The following is a 21481-nucleotide window of genomic DNA, read 5'->3' on the forward strand; positions in this document are numbered from 1 at the left end:
CTGCAGCTGGAAGTCCATGGATTGCTTCTGAGCTGCCTGCAAGAGAACAAGCAAAGCAGTGGGTAGCTTGCTTTGCCCAAAAGATCGATGGATTTCCAAGCTAAAACCTACTTGATAGTAATTCAGTGAATGCTTGATGTTGGTTGTACACATTGCAGAATCACAGAATATCAGAGTTGGAAGGGACCTCAGGAGGTCATCTAGTCCAACCACCTGCTCAAAGCAGGACCAATCCCCAATTTTTGCCCCAATCCCTAAATGGCCCCCTCAAGGATTGAACTCACAACCCTGGGTTTAGCAGGCCAATGCTCAAACCACTAAGCTATCGCTGCCCCCCCCCCTTACGTTTTCATGGCTTTTATTTACCTTGCAGCAGAACTAGTATGTGGCTGCAGAGGAGTCAGTGACAGCGTGAAAGCCCTATTAAGTGAGCAGTGCTACTTGTGCCAGCTGAGCAGTGTTTAGTCTTTGTGTCATGAGGATTCTCTGTGATGTGTGGAATTGGGACCTAAGGCCTCTCATCCTGCTCTAGTTCCCTCTTTCAGTCTTTCCTGTGCAATTTCAGTTCTCTTTTTCCTGACCACTCCATTTAGCTGCACATCCCTCTTCCTTGAGAGTTGAAAGTCCGAGGTTGTCTGTGTGGGTGACCCAGTAGTTCAAGTTTGCTTTTACCTCTCCTTGATTTTACCAGCTGGGCAGAACATAGGCCTTAAAATCAAAATATGAACTGTCATTACTATGTTTATAGATCCAGTGCCTGGCGGATGTGCATTAATCTTGTGTTCTGCTCCCTTATGCTGTAACATATATAAACTTCATTTGAAAGCGTTATTTTTTAAATATAATTTCTAATAATGGTACTTGGAATGACTAGTCATGTGGGAATTGACATTGAGAGGAGCCAGGATAAAATCCCGATTGAACCTACTGGCTAAACAACAACCCTAATTTAATGGATTACGTATCAGACCAGGAATATAATTAACTTAAATCAGCTCACGCATGATATTTTCTAGTTCTTCCTTTAGCAATTGGAATCAGAGCTGTCCTACATCAAACTATACGCTATTTAAAGTATACATTATGCTTTTTTTCCTATGAATCTCAGGGTTGATTTCTCGAAACGAATATTGTTGGATATGTTTTTTAAGGTGTGGTGAGGTGTGTGGGTGCATGCGTGTGTGTGCGCGTACTCACACACACACACACACACACACACACACATATACTGTGTGTATATATATATATGGCACCACATGTGGTAAATTGTATTAATTGCTCCTTCGGCTTTGGTCCTTAATTAGTCCTGTAGTCTGTCAATGGTCTCAGCCCTGGTATCGAGCTGTACTCCAGGGCTTCCCCCTGGAGGTAGTGTCCTCACCCTCTCTGGGTGTTTCAGGCCCCAGCTCTCCTGCTGGCCCACTAAAGGCTTCAGTTCCCCTTTTGGGGTGCCTCAAAGTCCAGGCCACTTCCCCCAGTAGCTAACTGAGGGTGGGGGGAACCCGGGGCTACCCACCAGTCCGGGTCCCAGCCTAGAGACCCTGTAGATAGGAGCTGTCGCTGTGTCTCTTTATCTAAGCCATGCTGCTGCTCTAATTCCCTAGGCCCTCACCTCTGGGCCTTGTCCTGATGGAGTCCCAGCAACCAGCCAAGAGCTCCTTCTCACTCTGCCCGACTTCTGAGACCTAACCAGCACCGAGTAGAGTGGTACTGTCACCTCCCATGACTTGCATGCTATGCCTCTGTTAATGCAACCTAGAATGGAATTTGCCCCCTTCCCCCCCCCCCCCTTTTTTTTTTTTTTTTGCAACGGCATCACATTGCTGGCTCATGTTGAGGTGCTGATATGCCACAACTCCCAGATCCTTCTCAGCAGTGCTGCTGCCAAGCCAATTTCCCCCCATTCTGTAGCTGTGTATTTTTTTTCTTCTCTAAGTATAGCACTTTACATTTTGTTTTTCATTTCATTTTGTTGTCTATCGCTCAGCTCTCCAATTTATCATGATCCCTCTTAATTTTAACTCTATCCTCCAAAATATTGGCAACCCCGCATAGCTTTGTGTCATCTGCAAACTTGATCGGTATGCTGTCTGTATCTATATCCAGGTCATTAATAAAGATGTTATACAACACTGGACCCAGAACAGACCCCTTTGGAATCCCACTTGGGACCTCCCTCCAGTCAGACATCATTCCATTAAAAGTTACTCTTTGTGGTTGTTTAACCAATTATGTATGCACTTAATGGTAGTTCTGTTGAGCCCACATTTCTCCAGCTTGCTTATCAGAATGTCATGTGGGACTTTGTCAAAAGCCTTGCTGAAGTCCAGGTATGTTATGTCCACTGCATTTCCCCTATCCATCAAATCAGTTACCCTGTCACAGAAGGTAATGAACCTGGTTTGGCATGATTTGTTCTTGGTAAATCCGTGCTGGCTGCTGGTGATTACCCCTTCATCCTCCAGGTATTCACAAATTAAATGTTTTATGCATTGCTCTAGTAGCTTGCCAGCTATCGAAATCAGGCTGACTGGTCTGTAGTTTCTGAGCTCCTCCTTTTTAAATATGGGCGCTCCGTTAGCCCTTCTCCAGTCTTCCGGGACCTCTGCTGTCATCATTGAATTTGTAAATATTATTGCCAGTGGCTCCAGATTTCTTCAGCTAATTAATCGAGCCTCACTGATTTGAATTCATTCAGATTGGTTAGAGGCTCTCTGATGTGTTCTTTACTTATCCCTGTCTGCATCCCTTCCCCTTTATTGTCTATGGTAACTTTGCTAGTCGTCCGGTCACATGTTTTTTGTGAGAAGACTGAAGCACAGTAGACATTGAGCAGCTCTGCTTTCCTGTCATCTTCTGTTACCAGCTCATCTTCTCCATTAAGCAGTGGACCCGCACCATCCTTGATCTTTCTTTTATTATTATTATTTAGTTTAGTTTATTATTTGAAGAACCCCCTTCCTGTTGTCTCTGACACTTCTTGCCAGCTGTAACTTATTCTTTACCTTGGCTTTCCTGATTTTGTCCCTACACGCTTGCGCTTTTTCTGTGTAAACTTCCTTAATGACATGCTCCTCCTTCCATTTTCTGTATGTATCCCTTCTGGTTTTTAGATGGCTAAAATGCTCCTTGTGCAGCCACAGTGGCCACCCGTGGCTCTTCTTATCTTTCCTCTGCATCAGAATAGCTTGATGTTGAGCCTCTAGTATTACATCTTTTAAGAATTGCCAGCCACCTTTCGACTCCTTTTCTTCCTAACTGGTCTTTCCAGTTAGGCACAATGTATGCAAATATCTCTTTGTGTTCTTCTATCTATTACATATTAAATAGAAAAAGTAGAGTCCTAAATAGCCATCCTCACTTCTTTTATTTGTAGCATTTATTTTGATCTCAAAATTGTGTTTTTGTTCACACCAAATATTTTTTTCTTAAATTTATCATAATTGAACTGAAAAGGAGTCTGTCTCTCCTGATGAACTGAAGAGATCTGTTTTGCATTTAGACTGAATGACTCTCTACTTGAGGAGTTCAGTAGGTGCTCTGTGTTCCATGGCTTAAAGCCTGACCTTAGAGGAATTTGGGATACTGGCAGATGATGATGGAAGCTTTCTTTTTCTGACTTTTTGGTCAGCTTGCTTTAAAAAGGAAGATGTGATACTGGATGATAACAAGCAAGAACACCAGCATCAAGTGATTATTTCTTGAGTTGTGGTTGGACCATTGCTTTATTTTAAACTAACTAGAAAAACAGGAGAAGAAAATAAGACTAAGGGAAAGGAAGGACACCGCAAGCTGATCTGCATTGTTTACTCTTGCTTTATCATCTCTGTTTTTGGTTTCATCTTTTCAGACAAACTGACTTTTCTTTGCATATTGTTAACCACTCTGTCTTTTGACTTTGAACATTTGACTGTTTTAAATCCTCTTCCCATGACATTCTGCATAAACTTAAAAACAGAACTATGCTGATAAATATCTGCATATTGTAATTTTCACTTTGTGCAAAGGTTACTAAGAAGTTCTGTATAGAATTTGCTATATGTTTTCAAATGGACTCAAATTTCGGTCCATTTTTAATACTTTATAATAACCTTATAATAGGAATTTTAGTTCGGAAGAAATGTTCTTTGATCAGTCATGCTTATGTTTCTTTGCTTAGCTAAAGCTGTGCCTATTTAGGGTATTCTTGAGAATGATAGAGAAAGCATGGCAAATAAAACTTTATACAGGAAAATCCAGGAGTGGAAAATGACAAATTTATTTTTAGGAACCCCTCATCATTTTGTCTAAAAAGCTGCACTAGAATAAATGTGCAATTCAGATGTGTTTGCACTCCATACCGCCCCACCCCAAAATGGTTTGCTAACTAAAAATGGTTAAATGTACCAAAGAAGTTATGTAACTTATGAGTCTGGCGGCAAAAAATGTGAACTTCTTAAAAATAGAAAAAGTACCACTTCAATTAGAAAACAATATGCCTTTCATAAATTTACCAGTGTTCTGTCTTTTAGAGCACAGGAGTAGAGTCTTTTTTAAAAAAAATTATGCACTTGACAATAAATAATTTCACTTTCCATCACTGCTTATATGATGTAATCAATTGAGATGACTACTTAATTCTTGAGATAGAATAATGAATAATAATGCCACATAATCTCTGTAATCTGATGACCTCTAATAAACTAAATATTGTTGGGCGTAGGCAGTACTTTTGGAAGCCCTCCAAAGATAACCAGATGTTTCAGGGAGTGTTGCTAGTGACCCATTAGATTTCATTCTTCTCTTGGAATCTGTAATAAAGCTCTGCTCCCGCACTGTGCTAATGAAGGTGACATCTTGTTCTTGGATCAAATCAATTTTTTATGTATGTATCCAGTGGAGATTAGATATAAATAAAAATCTTTAAAATGTACTTGAAGTTTTAAATATCTGTTAAAGTGTAAAAATCCTAATATTGCCTGTTTGGTTGAAACACAACAGTAGTCAGCTTGGAAATTCAAATATTTGGGGGGGGGGGGGGGACCACAACAAAGTGGGTTTATTTGAAGAGTAATCTCTTCATGGACAGATTGGGGGGAGAAAGAGAGAACTTTTTTCCTCTAAACTGCCTCCTATATGGGAGCACTCCTTTCCCAACTGCCCTGTGAAGTGCTCTCTTCTCACTTTCTGTAGCTCACGAAAGCTCATGCTCAAATAAATTGGTTAGTCTCTAAGGTGCCACAAGTACTCCTTTTCTTTTCTCAGAGTAGGCTTTCTACTTCTCTCCAGATCCATAAAGCATGCAGAAATGCTTTAAGTGCTTTCTGAATTGGAGCCTAAAGCATGTACTTAAGTCCATCTCTATTCAGGACAGCACTTAATTGAAGTCATGATTGAAGCACGTGGTATCCTGAATAGGGATGGACTTACGCACATGCTTAAGTGCTTTTCTGAACTGGTTTCAGAGTGGTAGCTGTGTTAGTCTGTATCAGCAAAAACAATGAGGAGTCCTTGTGGCTCCTTGTGTCTGGACAGTCTCTACCCAAAAGAATAAATGGACACAAGTCTGACATCAGGAATTATAACATTAAAAAACCAGTAGGAGAACACTTCAATCTCCTTGGTCACTCAATAACAGACCTAAAAGTGGCAACTCTTCAACAAAAAAACTTAAACAGACTCCAACATGAAACTGTAGAACTGGAATTAATTTGCAAACTGGACACCATCACATTAGGCCTGAATAAAGACTGGGAGTGGTTGGGTCATTACAAAACCTAAACCCAATTTCCCCCATACTAATTTCCCCCTACTGTTACTCACACCTTCTTGTCAAGGGTTTGAAATGGGCCGCTCTCATTACCACTACCAAAGTTATTTTTCCTCCCTTGGTATCCTACTGTTAATTCAATTGTCTCGTTAGACTGACCTCACACTTGGTAAGGCAACTCCCATCTTTTCATGTATTTATACCTACCTGCTCCTGTATTTTCCACTCCATGCATCTGATGAAGTAGGTTCTAGCCCACGAAAGCTTATACCCAAATAAATTTGTTTGTCTCTAAGGTGCCACAAGAACTCCTCGTTGTTTTTTCTGAACTGGGAGTCTCACTAGCTAAATTCTACCAGTAAATCCTAAAATGTTACCCAAACAAAACAAAATTAGTTACGGGCATGTGTGATATCAAGATTTGTTATGACATACTTTGGTCAAGTACCATTATGGCTTTGAAGTGATTCTTCATGATGCACAGCTTGGCACTAAAACATTAATAGAATTAGGGTTGTGTATGTGTTGCCCCTTTAATCTTAACTAGATATTATTATTTGCTTCCGGAGTTGAAATATAAGCCAGTATTTAACTGGAGGTATTCCACCTCTTTGTTTTGTCCATTCTTTCCTTTTTTCCCTTTACCACCACTGTCAAGGTTCCTCCCCCACTCTGAACTCTAGGGTACAGATGTGGGGACCTGCATGAAAAACCTCCTAAGCTTATCTTTACCAGCTTAGGTCAAAACTTCCCCAAGGTACAAAATATTCCACCCGTTGTCCTTGGATTGGTCGCTACCACCACCAAACTAATACTGGTTACTGGGGAAGAGCTGTTTGGACGCGTCTTTCCCCCCAAAATACTTCCCAAAACCTTGCACCCCACTTCCTGGACAAGGTTTGGTAAAAAGCCTCACCAATTGGCCTAGGTGACTACAGACCCAGACCCTTGGATCTTAAGAACAATGAACAGTCCTCCCAACACTTGCACGCCCCCTTTCCTGGGAAATGTTGGATAAAAAGCCTCACCAATTTGCATAGGTGACCACAGACCCAAACCCTTGGATCTGAGAACAATGAAAAAGCATTCAGTTTTCTTACAAGAAGACTTTTAATAAAAATAGTAGTAAATAGAAATAAATAAATCCCCCCTGTAAAATCAGGATGGTAGATATCTTACAGGGTAATTAGATTCAAAAACATAGAGAACCCCTCTAGGCAAAACCTTAAGTTACAAAAAAGATACACAGACAGAAATAGTTATTCTATTCAGCACAATTCTTTTCTCAGCCATTTAAAGAAATCATAATCTAACACATACCTAGCTAGATTACTTACTAAAAGTTCTAAGACTCCATTCCTGGTCTGTCCCCGGCAGAAACCAGCATATAGACAAACACACAGACCCTTTGTTTCTCTCCCTCCTCCCAGCTTTTGAAAGTATCTTGTCTCCTCATTGGTCATTTTGGTCAGGTGCCAGCGAGGTTACCTTTAGCTTCTTAACCCTTTACAGGTGAGAGGAGCTTTCCCCTGGCCAGGAGGGATTTCAAAGGGGTTTGCCCTTCCCTTTATATTTATGACAACCACCATTGACCATAGTTTCTCTCCAGTTTTGCAGCATTATGATGGGATATATTTCTAATAAATAATTGGTAATTATCATCATAGCATAACATTAAAGATTTGCCTACAGTGAGAGAGTAAATGAACCTTAAAATATATAAACAATATCACAAATAGTATATTACTTCACTAATCTGAATTTTAGGGGAAAATTTTTAAGATGTAGTTCAAGTTGTAAATATCTATTAAAGTGTAAAAATCCGTAAGGTTGCTGTTTGATTGAGACGATGTCAGCAGTTGTCAGCTTGAAAATTCAAAATTAAGGAGGGGGACAACAAAGTGGATTTATTTGGGCCGTGATAGTTGTTGAGCTATGCGTTCTCTCAGAAAGAACTGTTAACATTTAGTACAGTATTTATCTTAAAAAGAAAGTTACGTGTGAGCATTTAATAGTGGAAACACATGAGCAAAAAGTAAGCTTCTCTTGAGGCTTGAATATCAGTTTGGGTGGACCCTTCATCCATTTTTCATGGAAAATGCAATTCCTTAAAGTAATGATCCCGAACCTTAGGATCTCCTGTTCTCCGGGCATGATATTAGGGTCTACAAAGTTTTAAACCACCTCTTTGTGCCTGTTGAAACATCTGTGTTACAGATTTGTAGTGTGTCATGACCTTCATTTGTCATTTTCCTCTTCTTTTTAGCAGTTTAAAGAGGGGATTATTAGTTTCCCAGCTTTCACCATACTGGTCCGGTAAAATTTTCGCTTATTGTCTAGTTATTCTTAACACTTTGTGTGACCTATCTTTCAGTGAAGAGAAGTTGGTGGAGAGAGAATTGGGGGTGGGAGAAAAATCTGAATCGGTTTTAAGGTGACTAGGACAGTCTTATATTTTTGTTCAAGTTTCCGTGTGGCTTTTGCTTTATTTTTTTCAACATCAGATATAACAGAAACCTTCTCTTAACAGCAGTGTATTTTGCAGCATTAAATTTCAAAGCCATTCACCATCAGGTATGGAGGACCTGGTATACACATCATAGTAATATTAAAAGCCATTTATATAATTCCATAAATGTACATGTTTACAAAATGCCCTAAACATGTTTACATTACTATTTGTATGTTTACAAAATGCCCTAAAGAGATTTTTTCTTTGGAAAAACCAAGACAAGACATGCCTCAATAGTTGAGGAAATGGAACGATTTATGAGGACAATATTGGAAGTACTATCAGAAGCTGTGAAGAAGAGGAAAGGTGATTGGTGGACAAGAAAAGAGAGAATCTTCCCAGCTTATGGGGTAGCAGGATAAAGACTGTGAACCACAAAGGAAGAGGAAAAAAGGAAAGAAAGACAATAGGATTTGAAGATGTACAGACTAAGAGGAAATGAGAGCAGAGATCTAAATGGGGGCAAATTATGTGGGGCCTTGAATTCGAGGAGGACTTTGAATTGAATGTTGTCCTATAATAGGAAGGATGAGGGAGTTCTGTAGTGTTTTGTATGAATATTATGTGTACTTAATTTTACCTGTTTGATTTTTTTTTTGTCTGACTTCATGAAGTTAAATCAAAGAAGGCTGTTAGCTGAAAACAAGGAGGAAATGAACCAATAACAGAGATAAGGTGTATCACCTGGGGAAAATACCAGCAGTCCATAACAGGACAGTGGGTTAGCTGTTCATTGGAAAATGCCTACCTATTTATCTACCTGCCTGTTTCCAGCCAGGTTAACCTGGCTGATTTTTTCCAGGGTCAGATCCTAAAATCAGATGAACACTAACCCCTTAAAAAGCTCTGCCAAGAGAATGAAGGAGGTGGAGCTCAACCAGCAGCTGCTCAGGGGGAGAGAGAGTGTGCAGGAGGGCAGCCTGTCTCTCCCTGCCCAGAAATAGTTCTATACCTTGCTCAGTACTCTAGGGAGGTGGAAGTAAGGCATAAACTCCGTGTGATATGTGTGAGGTAACTGGGCTCACCTGAGCTTTGAGGGAGTTTGAGTTTTGGGTGGGACCCAGACATGTAGATCTTTTGTGTCTTCACCCTTTTCTCTGTTTGCCATGGACCTCTGAGAATAGGGACAGTACATCTGTTTGGAAGGAGCTGTTTTGAATCACTTTAATCAGCCACTAGTCATATGCTCCTGGATAGAAGCATCTGGCGGTTAACAACTAAAGTTGGGCCAGCCCTGTTAACACAGTTGGAAATGGGGACTGCTATCCCATGATCCAGTTGGAGACTGGTAGAACTGTGGGTTCCACCCTGAAAGAGGTGAAGGTAGCAAAACCTGTCATCTGAGGATGCCCTCATGAGAGATTACAGGGAGGTATAAAGTACCACTTACCCTGTAACTCTGGTGGTACAGTGGGAATAGGGATGGTTACAACCTAATGAACTGCAGAGTTCCACTCTGGAAGGAGTTCAGGCAGAGACCTGTCACTTGGAAACTGCTCACGGAACAGATCACAGGTACACTCACAGATTAGCCATCGCAGAGGGGAAGCTAATGGAAGGTGTTCTGGGAGCAACTGTGGTTGGACTGAAATTAAGTGTTTATATGGCCTTCACATATTTGAGTGCCTCATATCACAAGTTTTATTTATGGCCAGATTTTGAAAAATGCACAGATAATTTAAAAGTAAATTTAAAATAAGCCATTGACATGCAATGAAAATGTCTGAGAAAAATTTTATTATTGTATTTAGAAGGAATTCTACCTATATTACCTTTTGGAAGGAATTATGCTGCTAAGGAAAATTAAAAAATGATAAAGATCAGGTTCCCTCAGGGCTAGCTAATCTTGTTGTTAAGTTCTTTAAATCTAGTTTTTTTTCCTGGTTATTGTGCTTGTGACTTAGTACATTTGTTTTTGTTTGAAATATAGGTTGTGTTTTTTTTTTGTTTGTTTGTTTTTTTTTTAGGAAAGGGAATATTACAATTCTCTTTGGCTGTTTAAACACAATTCCTTTGCTCCACAAGACACACAAGATGCAGTTATTTTGGATAGGAATTAATTTTGATTAGTGTAAGGTAGAAGTAACCAGTGAATTGGTGTATGAAATACAGGAAGTAAGATCCTGGTTCCATTGATGTCGTTGGTAAAACTGCCGTTGACTTCAGTGAAGCCAGGATTTCACTCTGCGTATTTGTTAGGAATTTTTTTTAAGCTGTTCCTTCACTGTTTCCTGTTCAGCTCATTAAAGTAAATGGTTTCACATGCTATTTAGGGTAGATACTAGCTTAGAGGGCAGGTAAACCAAACAAAATCTTTTCTCTGCTCTGGGTAGCTTCCAATATTGGCTTAGAGAAATAAATTTAAATGCCAAAAGTAGTACAAGTAATCTAAAATGAATGTATTCACTGATAGATGGTAATTTTTCTTGCAATTTGTTCGAAGTTAGTGTGGTTTAAATATTTCTAAACTGCACACTTACTCCATTTTATTCTCCGCTACTAGTGTAGCATACTAGCTTGTGATTCTAGTTATCATGACTGTTATCAAGTCACTATTCACCAAAAGAGTGATAATTCCTAGAACAATTACACATGTGATGGGTTTGTTTTAACACCACAAGTATCAGCAGAAATGTAGCATAATAGATTCCTCCTGGATTTAGCAGAAGAATGGGATATTTTATTACTGCCTTAAAAACTGCCGGAAATACTTCACTAACAAACCTTGAAATTTTTTGGGAAATTTAAGTTCAGTTTTGTTTCTCTAAGACATAATATTTCAGTTACTTTGTATTTATTGGAAAATGAATGGTATTTCCAAATGTTAATGATTTCAAATGGAATATAGGCCTTTAACACAAGAAGAAATTGCTCAAAGACGTGAGCTTGCAAGACAAAGACATGCAGAAAAATTGATAGCCAGTCAAGGACAAGAGCTACCAGAACAGGCCCTTTCTGGAAATGAATCTGAATTGACTGTGAAGACTGGTGAGACAAAAGGTACAGTATTTCACAGGACTGTCTTTTGTCATCCATTTTTCTTATGGGGAGATACTCTGCTTTTATTACAGTAGTGCTTGGGGATCAGCTGAGAACAGGACCTGATTGTGCTGGGTATGCACTGTACAAACATAGAATTGGAGAGACTACCTCCCTGAAGAATTTACAATCTAAATAGACAAGACAAAGGGATATATACACAAACAGAGTGATGGTTTGCAGATACCATATTAGGTATTTGTTTCATTTTTTAAATGTTCTAGATGTGGGATTAACTAGATGGAAAGACAAGGGAGGTGGATAAGAGGGTAGGGCAGGGATGAAAAGGAAGGGAAGGAAAGAGAGGAGCCTCGAGGCCAGATGGAGTGAGGATGAGGTGAAGAAGAGTATAAGGGAAGGAGTGGGAGTGGTTGGAGCAAATAACCAATCAAATTAGTCAATCGCTATTATCTTTAACCTGAGTGTGGTTATAGCCTGTTAAGTATGCATGATGGACTTTTAAATAAATGAAAAGGTTAATCCCTAATGGTAGTGGTGTTACTTACAGACTGTCTCCACCAATCTCCTTCACCTCCCAAAAGCATTTAATTTGTCTATTTAAAAGAACATCTGGTAGGGACATTTGGCTCCGTGGTTCTTAGTAATGCTTTGTCTGAGGGCTTATCTACACACACAGTGTATGCCTTCACCCCCAGTACAACCCCCCAGTGTGGGTGCAGTTATTTCAGTATAAAGGTGCTCCATACCTGGATAGAGATTCCTATGTGGGAGGGGAATAAGCTATATTAGTGTTAGGCACCTTTATCGTAATATAACTCTGCCCACCATAGGGGTTATACTGCTAAAACTATTCTGATACAAAAATCTTGCCCCTAACCTAAATGGTTATACCAGAACAAAAAATGTGTGGATAAGGCCTGACTCTTGAGTCATAACAGCAGTTCCTTGCTTTCTCCTAATATTTCTTCATAAGTGACTGGACGCTTTGATTCATTATTATTTTTTCTCAAGATGGTACAGAAACTGTTTTAACATTTCATTATTCTTTAACTTTGATTAGGTGATGAGCAGGAGCTCACTAGTCAAACAGAGAGCATGGCCCCAAAAACTGTGAAACAAGAAGCAGACAAAGAGTCTTTCATTGCTTTTGCTAGAGTGTTCAGTGGTGTGGTGCGAAGAGGGCAAAAGATCTTCGTTTTGGGACCAAAATATGATCCTGCTGAATCTTTGAACAAGGTAAGAGGTGATAGTAAAATGTTAACATAGTTTGGGATTGTTTCACAACATTGATAACTTAAACAGCTTTTTAAATGCTGTTCACCAATTAATAATTTCAGGTAATTTTTTTTCAGAAATGTCAAAGTGAGTTAGGAAACTTAATTACCAAAAGTTTACTTATTATTTTTTATTATAACAAAATTAAGCATTATGTGCCTAATCATAGATTGTAAAATGAGGGGCTATCAGTCTCACTTGCATTGTAGTTCTGAGTGGAAATTTGGTGGTTTTGTATGTCGTGTATCCTGTTTTAAGAGTGTATATAAAATCTATGCATAGTGTGTGTGTTATATTAGCTATTTTTTCATGTGACTTGTAATAATGTGACTATTTTAATCAATTGGCTTGTATCTGAATGTTGTTGTATGTTGTCTAAATGCCAACTCATTGCTATCACTTAAGTTTTGGAGGTTTTAAATCAGGATTTCTGAACGTTAATCTATGAAAGATGGGATTTTGCCTAGTATGTAAGAGATGCCTTTTTATGGATGTGTGATTGGGTCCTAGTTCTTATGGGAGAACCAGACTACGCTCTAGGGTAGGGTTTATGTAGTTATTCCACAAAAATCTACAGCTGTGATTTTATTTTATTTTTTTTAATTTGAGCTCATCAATTCATAGTGGATCACCCTTTGATTTTACTGGAAAAAATCAGATAATAAACCTTAGCTTGATGACTATAACAGTTAGCCTTTTCTATATGTTAGAACTAAGCCAGTAGGGTAGCTTAAAGATGACCTGCAAAGGATTTCAAAGAATTTGAGCCTGTGCCTTTTTTAGCTGCTTCATAATGATAAAGAGCCTGAAAATTTTTGTGTAAAGTTTTTTCATTTTTGGTGTTTTTTACCTTTAGGAATATCAGACAATTCACTTCTCATCATGTCTAGTTTTGCTCTGGCTAAAAATTCTTTTCTCAGTTACTCAACTTCCACTCTTTTGACTTTGGTAAGGTCATTTAGTTCACTAGTTCTGCAGTCATCTCGGAGTCTTTCAAGCTAGACAGAACCTGAATTTCTAATGTAAAATATAAGCAGGAAGAAAAAAGTTGTGTGTGGGAGGTGAATATTCTGAACTTTCTCTGCTTCTTTATCAAGATAGAACATAAGTCCAAGTTCTTTTTTCTTTGCAGGTCACCTTTATGAGGAGGAAGGGACAGCTGACTAATTAAAACTTAATGTGCACAAAGTATCTTGGTTTAATTTCAGGCTAGTGAAGAGTGCTCAGTTTTGTGCTGTGCTTTCAGATGAATGCATAAAGATTTGTGATAAATGCATACATTTCAATAAATTTTGGTTGAATTTAATATGAAATTCGGAAAGGTAAAAATAGAATTTGATGTAGATGTTGTCATACAGAACACACACAGGCACTATCTGAACACACACTTGCACATACACAGAATTTACTTAAAACGTATATATTTACTGTTAGCTTCAGTGAATTGCTAGAATCTATATTTCGGTATGCAAATTCATATTTTATAATTGGATTGTGACACACAGGCACAGACAGAAGAACTGACCTAAGTTTTGAATGCAGAATAAATAAAAAAAACTACTTTGTAATGGGTAGCATCTGTTGGGGGATTTTTTTTTGGATGCTATAGCAGGAGGTTTTAAGTTAGTGCGTATATTAAGTAAGTATTATGAAGGTTACTGTGATGTTTCTAAATTCCTTTTTCTGTTAAATTATGCCAAATTGATTTTGTTGCTTTTTCAAAAACAGCTAAGATCTTTTTTAAGAGGATCACCTTTTGGGTTTGGATATCCAATAATGTGCATCTGACTAAGCTGCCTTTGAGGGAGGTATGAATGGCTTTCAGGTCATCCGTGCTGTGATCCTCCTTCAGTGGCATAGATGCTCATTGGGAGGAAACTAGAGGAGTCTCCCACACTTGCATTCTTTCTTGTATTCCTTCCAGCTCTTCACCTTTCAAAGCCAAACTGTGCTCCATTTCCTCTCACCCTCCACCCTGTTTGCTCATTAGCATTTCCCCATCTCCTAGCAGGGAGCATGATGACATGTTCCTTAGAAGGCATTCCGAGAGGCTTTGAAACTCTGGAAGAGAGCCCAGTTGATTTGTCAGAGTTTTGTTTCTAATAGATTTCTGCTCAGCTAGACAAGTTAGTGAACTTTAATTCCTGTGCTGCAATCGTATTTTTTATTTTGGATAAGGTAGTGCCGGGATTCTTCCACACTGTCACCAAAAGTCAATTCCTTGTATTTCAGGCATGACAAAGCCTTTTACCCTATTTCGTCCTGTCCAAGTAAGACTTAAGAAGCCAGGAATGTTTGTACATTACTAGAGCATGATTTATCTTAGGAAGGTTCAAGACCGTAAATGTCAGAAAGTATATTCATTCTGCACAAGGGCTCTGCCAAGTCTATTTTACCTAATTGGATAAAATTATTCCTCCGAGAGGCTTACTGCATTAATGGAAAGGAAATACTAAAATCTTTGAGATCAGTCTACTAGATCAATGGTCTCTTCTAGAACAGAAAAGGTGGACACATGTTTTTTGATATTTAATGTAACTACTTGAGCTTCATTTCATGCTTTAATGCATTATAGAATTAGGCCTGAATTTTCAAAAGTGACAGCTAATTTTGGTTGTTCAGTGCCAGACAGCTATAGCCTAATTTTCAGAAGTGCTGAGCTTTTGAAACTCATACTGACTTTAGTTAAAGTTGGAATTGTTAGTGCTCTGGACTTACAAAACACAGGCTTTACATGACTGAAGTTAGACACCCCAAATTAGAGGTCACTTGAAAATTTGGCTTCTGTGGACATCTTGCGTGCATTGTTAACACTAATCGTTCCCTTCTATTTCATAAATACTGTCTGGACTGACACAAAAGATGGAAGACAAAATGTGAAACTTTTCCTATTTGGTAACTTTCTTCTTCAGGATCTTCTAATCCAGTCCAGACTACGAGGAGTCTGGTGGTACCTTAAAGACTAACAGATTTATTTGAGCATAAGCTTTCATGGGTAAAAACCCCACTTCTTCAGTCCCTATTCAAGCCCAAATTAATGGTGTTAAATTTGCAAAACAGCAGAACTAAAATTCATTTGCAAATTGAATGAATTTGGGCTTGAATAGGGACTGGGGGTGGCTGGCTCATTACAAAAGCAGCTTTGCCTCTCCTGGAATTGACACCTCATCTATTATTGGTTTCAGAGTAACAGCCATGTTGGTTAGTCTCTAAGGTGCCACAAGTACTCCTTTTCTCATCTATTATTGGCAGTGGACTACATCAATCCTGATCGAATTGGCCCTGTCAACACTGGTTCTCCACTTGTGAGGTAACTCTTCATGTGCCAGTATATTTATGTCTGCATCCATAATTTTCACTCCATGCATCTGAAGAAGTGGGGTTTTTACCCACAAAAGCTTGTGCTCAAATAAATCTGTTGGTCTTTAAGGTGCCACCGGACTCCTTGTTGTTTTTGTGGATACAGACTAACACGGCTACCCCCTGATGCTTGAGTCCAGACTCCATTACTCTGGCACCCACTATATCCTTATAGTCTAATGTCATGTTGCAAGTATGTTGCTGTGAAGGTGTTTTTGACTGTTTTTGAAGTTTCAGCTGACTGTGTTGAGCCAACAATCTCGTTACATATATTTAGAGTTAATGTTGTCAAAATAGTTTGAGTACTGTCTCCACTGCTAACTCCAATATCTAGACCATTAGAAGATCTCAAGAAAATGATTAGGAAGGAAATGTTTCCCTTTGCAGGGGAAAATACTAGTTAATGAATTGTGATCAATTTTGGCTTTTGGTATTTTGGAACTGTGTTCATAAAAGCTAATTTTTTACTTATGAAAATATCTGTGTTACCCTTAAAATAAAATATGTTCGGAGCTAAAAATTAATCAAAGTAACAAATCACATTATACTCTTGCTACTATGTCATTCTAACAGTAATTTTTCATGGGTTCCCTGTATGAACTCTGTTTCCTCACAAGTTTGATTTAGAAATCAGTAAAAAGAAAAGGAGTAGCATCTGATGAAGTGAGCTGTAGCTCACGAAAGCTCATGCTCAAATAAATTGGTTAGTCTCTAAGGTGCCACAAGTACTCCTTTTCTTTTTGCGAATACAGACTAACACGGCTGTTACTCTGAAACCTGTCATTAGAAATCAGTGTTAATCAAATTATTTTATCAGAATTTCTTCTGACAGATAACTTTGTTAAACTAAAAATGCTTTAGGTATGTATTTGTTTTCAGTTCTGGAGTTCTAGAGTCACTTCAGAACCAAGTTAATAGCAGTTACTTAGAGATAAATATCCAGCATTGATTATTTTTCTCTGTACCTAGTTACCGTCAGGTTGTTCTGCTGCAGATGATCTGCCATCAGTACCTCACATGGCTTGCTGTACATTAGAGAATCTCTATTTGCTGATGGGAAGAGGACTGGAGGATCTAGAAGAAGTGCCTTCAGGCAATGTTCTAGGTAGGACTATGTTAATGGTTCAGTTAATAGAGCCTTGAATCCTGAGGTCATTCAGTATATAAAAGATGTAGAAATCCTTCAGATGTGATTTAAGTCTATAAGAAATAAATATTCGCTTAAAACTTTGAACTTCATAGTTTAAGTGAATTGAAGATGAAAAAGGACTAGGCCATTTTAATTGCAATATTTGTGTTGTGGTTTGGTAGCATCGAGAGGCCATTATCAGGATCGGTGTCCATTGTGTTAGCTTTTGTATACAAATCATGAAACTACATATTTCTTCCCCCAAAGTGCTTACACGCATATTGTAATGTCTGTTTGATACTGGTTGCTAAAATCATATCATCATTGACTTTTTTGAGGGGGTAAGACGGTAGTTAATCAATATGGTATTTGGAAATAATTGTGATTTTTAAGGTTGATGATCTCCCAACCTGTCAATTCCGGAAATACTTTCGAGTAATACAGATTCTTCCCAACCACTAAACTTTTCAAATCCTCATCTCAGACCAGTGATAGCTAAGAAACGTTCTTATGCCTGTGACAAATTCTCACACTTCTCTCCCTGCCCCCGCCCTTAACTCTTTGAAGGATAAATAAGTTGCCCTCATCCTTTTGTTCTGCTCTATACTGAATGTTCCGTGCTGAACATTTTGCTTTGGTGCTTCAGTTACTGACCATTTCCTGCTACTTATTTCTTTTATTAATTATCTTTTTACCTCAAAAACAGCATTTTGTTCTTATGATCCTGGCTTTAATTTGACATTATATTTATGGTTTTCCTTCAAAATTTGCCTGCATTATAATAAAACTTAGCATTTTGAAATCTATAAATTGATTCATATGAAATGTAAAAATACATTTCATATTGTGAATATAACACAGCAATCTGGTATGGTCGGTCTTCTGTATATATTACTAGAGTTGTATTTTTAAAACAAGGGTACTAATTTTTATGTCCGAGAACTTCCATGTTCAAACTGTTATGTAGTATTATTGATTCAACTAACTTTTCATTATTTTGTAGCTCTTGTGTTAACCAGCGTCAGTAAAATATCAGTCATATTTTTGTAACAGAAGCTTAAAGAAAAATAGAAACCAGTTTATAAAAATACCCATATGATACTTAAGAGTGTGGCTTATAAATTCCAGATGTAAAATTCTGTCAAAAAAACAGATAAATACTTCATATGGCTAGCTTGAACAATTCATGATTATTTGGTGACTGTATTTTGTATAAACAGTAGAAGGTTCACTTTGTGTGACTCATGAAGCCCAGGAAATATAGCACTTCTCACATTTGACCTCAGCTACAGGAAATATAGCACTTCTCACATTTGACCTCAGCTACAGGAAATATAGCACTTCTCACATTTGACCTCAGCTACAGAAAGTAGGAGGTCTTGAAGTGATTTAGTATAAAAACAGCTCATGGTCTAGAAGTGAAACTGTTGATGATCTAGCATTTAATACCAGCCAATGTTAATCTAACTATGGTTGAAAGTGATGAAATTAGAAGTGGCTAACAGTCTCTTAATATACATCATCTTTTTGTGAAAGCACACATGTATTTCTAAAAATAGATGTTTGCTAGCTTCTCATAAAATCTGCAGGAAATTAAATTAAGTTTCCAAATCTTTAGACCTATCATGGAAACTTAAATCCGTTCCAGATGTTTTTAAGTCATTCTCCTTTAAAGTGCTGCAGAAACATCCTCAGACACAATATATTAATCTTTTGTCAGTGTTGAGAAATTAATGAATACCAATAAACTGCATTTTTGTCCATACTTGTCATGATTATGTATTTTGAGGACCATTTAGTGTAGTGCTAGTAAGTAACTTTCCTATGTTGTGTAGATACTTAGTCATATAATAATGTAAAGATGGTGTGTTAACTGTTTCAACTATATTTCAAGGAGTAAATGTGTCCTACTAAGTCTAAAAAGCTTCTTTCATGTAAAGCAGTGATGCTGTTCCCTTCCTTATTGGAACATTTCCTAAGTATCAGATTTCTCTAGTAAATGATAGCTGAAATCCATCATTTGTAGAAGACATTAGCTAATCCCTTTTAATATATTTTTGTCCTTTGCTGAAACGTGGTGATAGTTAGTTATTTGCCTTTATTCCATTCAAATGGACATTGTAGTTATGGCTTACACATCATGGTATATGACACTTTCTTACCAAGGTCTACACAATACCCTGTGGATCTATAGTTAAGAACAGTATATTTTAATACATTTAGTGTAAAACAAATTATTCAAAATTACATGAATCCAGTGCATTTGAATAAAGCATAATCATCTAAATGAGAACATAGACTGAAGCAGCTTATGTTATATGCTATATTTTACTTCATACTTTCCCAAAAAACTGACTCTTGAGCTGAAGACAAAGGGAAGGCAGGTATGAACTGACTGCTCTTCAGATTGCTGCTGGGAACAAAGACTCAGAGTGGACAGAGAGCAAATGGAGCTCAGATAATCAGGGCAAGGTGAAGCCATGATTTCTGCCAATATGAATTCTGTCATAAACTTACCTTTCTCATGCTAACCTAAAGAATTCCAGATGTTGCATTACAGTGACTGTTAAATGCTACCCAGCTTTTTAAAAGAAAAAAAACCCTCTGTACATGTTGGGTCAGGTGCTAGAAGAAATAACCCTGCTCCAACTTTTTGTACTGTAGTGTGTTCCTTTTTAAAAATTAAAGAAAGGTTAGTATATACTGGCTTAAGATTGGATTCCAGTAATCTAGGCATTTAACCATGCTAATCACTTAGTATCACATTCTAATCACTGTGTATTGCCTACTGTCTAAATCCTCAGCAGCTGGTGAATGTGAGGCTATGTCTACAGTACGGACCTTAAAACAGCACAGCTGTAATGTCTCCCATGTAGCTGCTCTTTGTTAGCTGGAGAGACAGAGCTCTTCTGCTGGCATAATTAAACCACCCCCAATGAGCGGCGTTGGCTATGTCAGCAGGAGAGCCTCTCGTGCTGACATAGCGTGTCCACACCAGCACTTTTGCTAGTGAAACTTAGGTCGGTCAGGAGGTGTGGTTTTTTTCACACCCCTGACTGACAAAAGTGGTAGTGTAGACCAGTGGTTCCCGAACTAGGGGCGCCGCTTGTTCAAGCAAAGTCCCTGGCAGGGCAGGCCGGTTTGTTTACCTGCCGCGTCCGCAGGTTTGACCAATCGCGGCTCCCACTGGCCTTGGTTCGCCGCACCAGGCCAATGGGGGCTGCGGAAAGGGTGGCCAGCAAGTCTGTCGGCCCGTGCCGCTTCCCGCAGCCCCTGTTGGCCTGGAGCAGCGAACCGTGGCCAGTGGGAGCCACGATCGGCCGAACCTGCGCATGTGGCAGGTAAACAAACTGGCCCGGCCCGCCAGGCACTTTTCCTGAACAAGTGGCGCCCCTAGTTTGGGAACCACTGATGTAGACAAAGCCTGAGTTTATTTGCAAGCGTCTTCTGTTAGAGCTTTGTACTGGATTTTAAAGCAGTTTGAATATGCTAGGTTGCCCTTTTTCAGTTAAAAATAAGTGGATAAATATACACCCGGTATATTTTTGATATTGCAAAGAGTAAACTGAATGAGTATGAAATATTTAAAAGAACAAAACCAGCTCTTTAAGTGTTGATCTGACCCATAAAAACAGTCTATTATAGCTGTTATTGCAATTTACCGTTGTGCAGTAGGTACCCTTAGAAAAGTTTGCTGGTCTGAAAGTCTGCTGTTTCCAGAAAATTCCTAATTTTTTTTTTTTTTAGGACTATTTCTGAAATCAAAAAAACTCTTTCAAAATCTTGGAACTTCATTAAGTTCACCCATTGTATAATGAACATCTGGATATGCAATTTTTTAATTGAACTGAAGTGTAGATCCTTTCAGAAATATGAAACATCCCAAGCTTTGTCTGGATTTTATGACCAGAATTATTCTTCAGTAGCATAGGATCAGAATTGGCACTAAAGCAATTAAGGCTGTTAGCCAAAATATATTTAGTATTTCACACTTTTAGCACACTTACATCTGATCTCTGAGTATATTGACAAATGGGTTTGAATTAATACTTATCTAGAACATGCAAACTGAAGCATCAGTAATAATCTGATGTCATTTTAAGCATTTCCAAAAGAGTTAAAAGCCCTGTCTGTCTTCTAGTTCATTTGTTTTTTCTCTTCCCGTAAAGGTACATTGTTAATTTATGTAGCTTGAACAAACACCTTTTCTGACTTCTCAAAGACAGAATGCAATATCTTCCATATAAAAGGGAACTTGTAATAATTGCTGGTGCTAGGCTTTTATGACTGCAGTTAATAACAGTGATTTCTGTTTCAAAGCCAATTTATCTTTCAGCTTCAAAGGATGCATAAGTGCTTTCTCTCCAGCCATACAAGGAAATTACTTGTAAATTATCTAGTAAATTAAGGAAGCTGAGTTTTACCCTTTTGTAATTAAATTTTTGCCATATGGAAT

At 38.3% G+C, this 21481-nt stretch overlaps 1 protein-coding gene across 4 annotated transcripts in view; it reads left to right on the forward strand.

Moving 5' to 3' along the window:
* EFL1 (elongation factor like GTPase 1) overlaps positions 1 to 21481 on the forward strand; it is a 152647-nt gene that overhangs the window by 35402 nt on the left and 95764 nt on the right. For all 4 annotated transcript variants that reach the window (XM_084640811.1, XM_084640814.1, XM_084640812.1 and 1 more), the window contains exons 13-15: positions 11110 to 11261; positions 12322 to 12497; positions 16866 to 17001. In XM_084640811.1, the coding sequence (XP_084496937.1) occupies positions 11110 to 11261; positions 12322 to 12497; positions 16866 to 17001 (464 nt within the window). The remainder of the gene's footprint in view (positions 1 to 11109; positions 11262 to 12321; positions 12498 to 16865; positions 17002 to 21481) is intronic.

Source organism: Lepidochelys olivacea (assembly GCF_965140295.1).
Source record: "Lepidochelys olivacea isolate rLepOli2 genome assembly, chromosome: 10".
NCBI lineage: Eukaryota > Metazoa > Chordata > Testudines > Cheloniidae > Lepidochelys > Lepidochelys olivacea.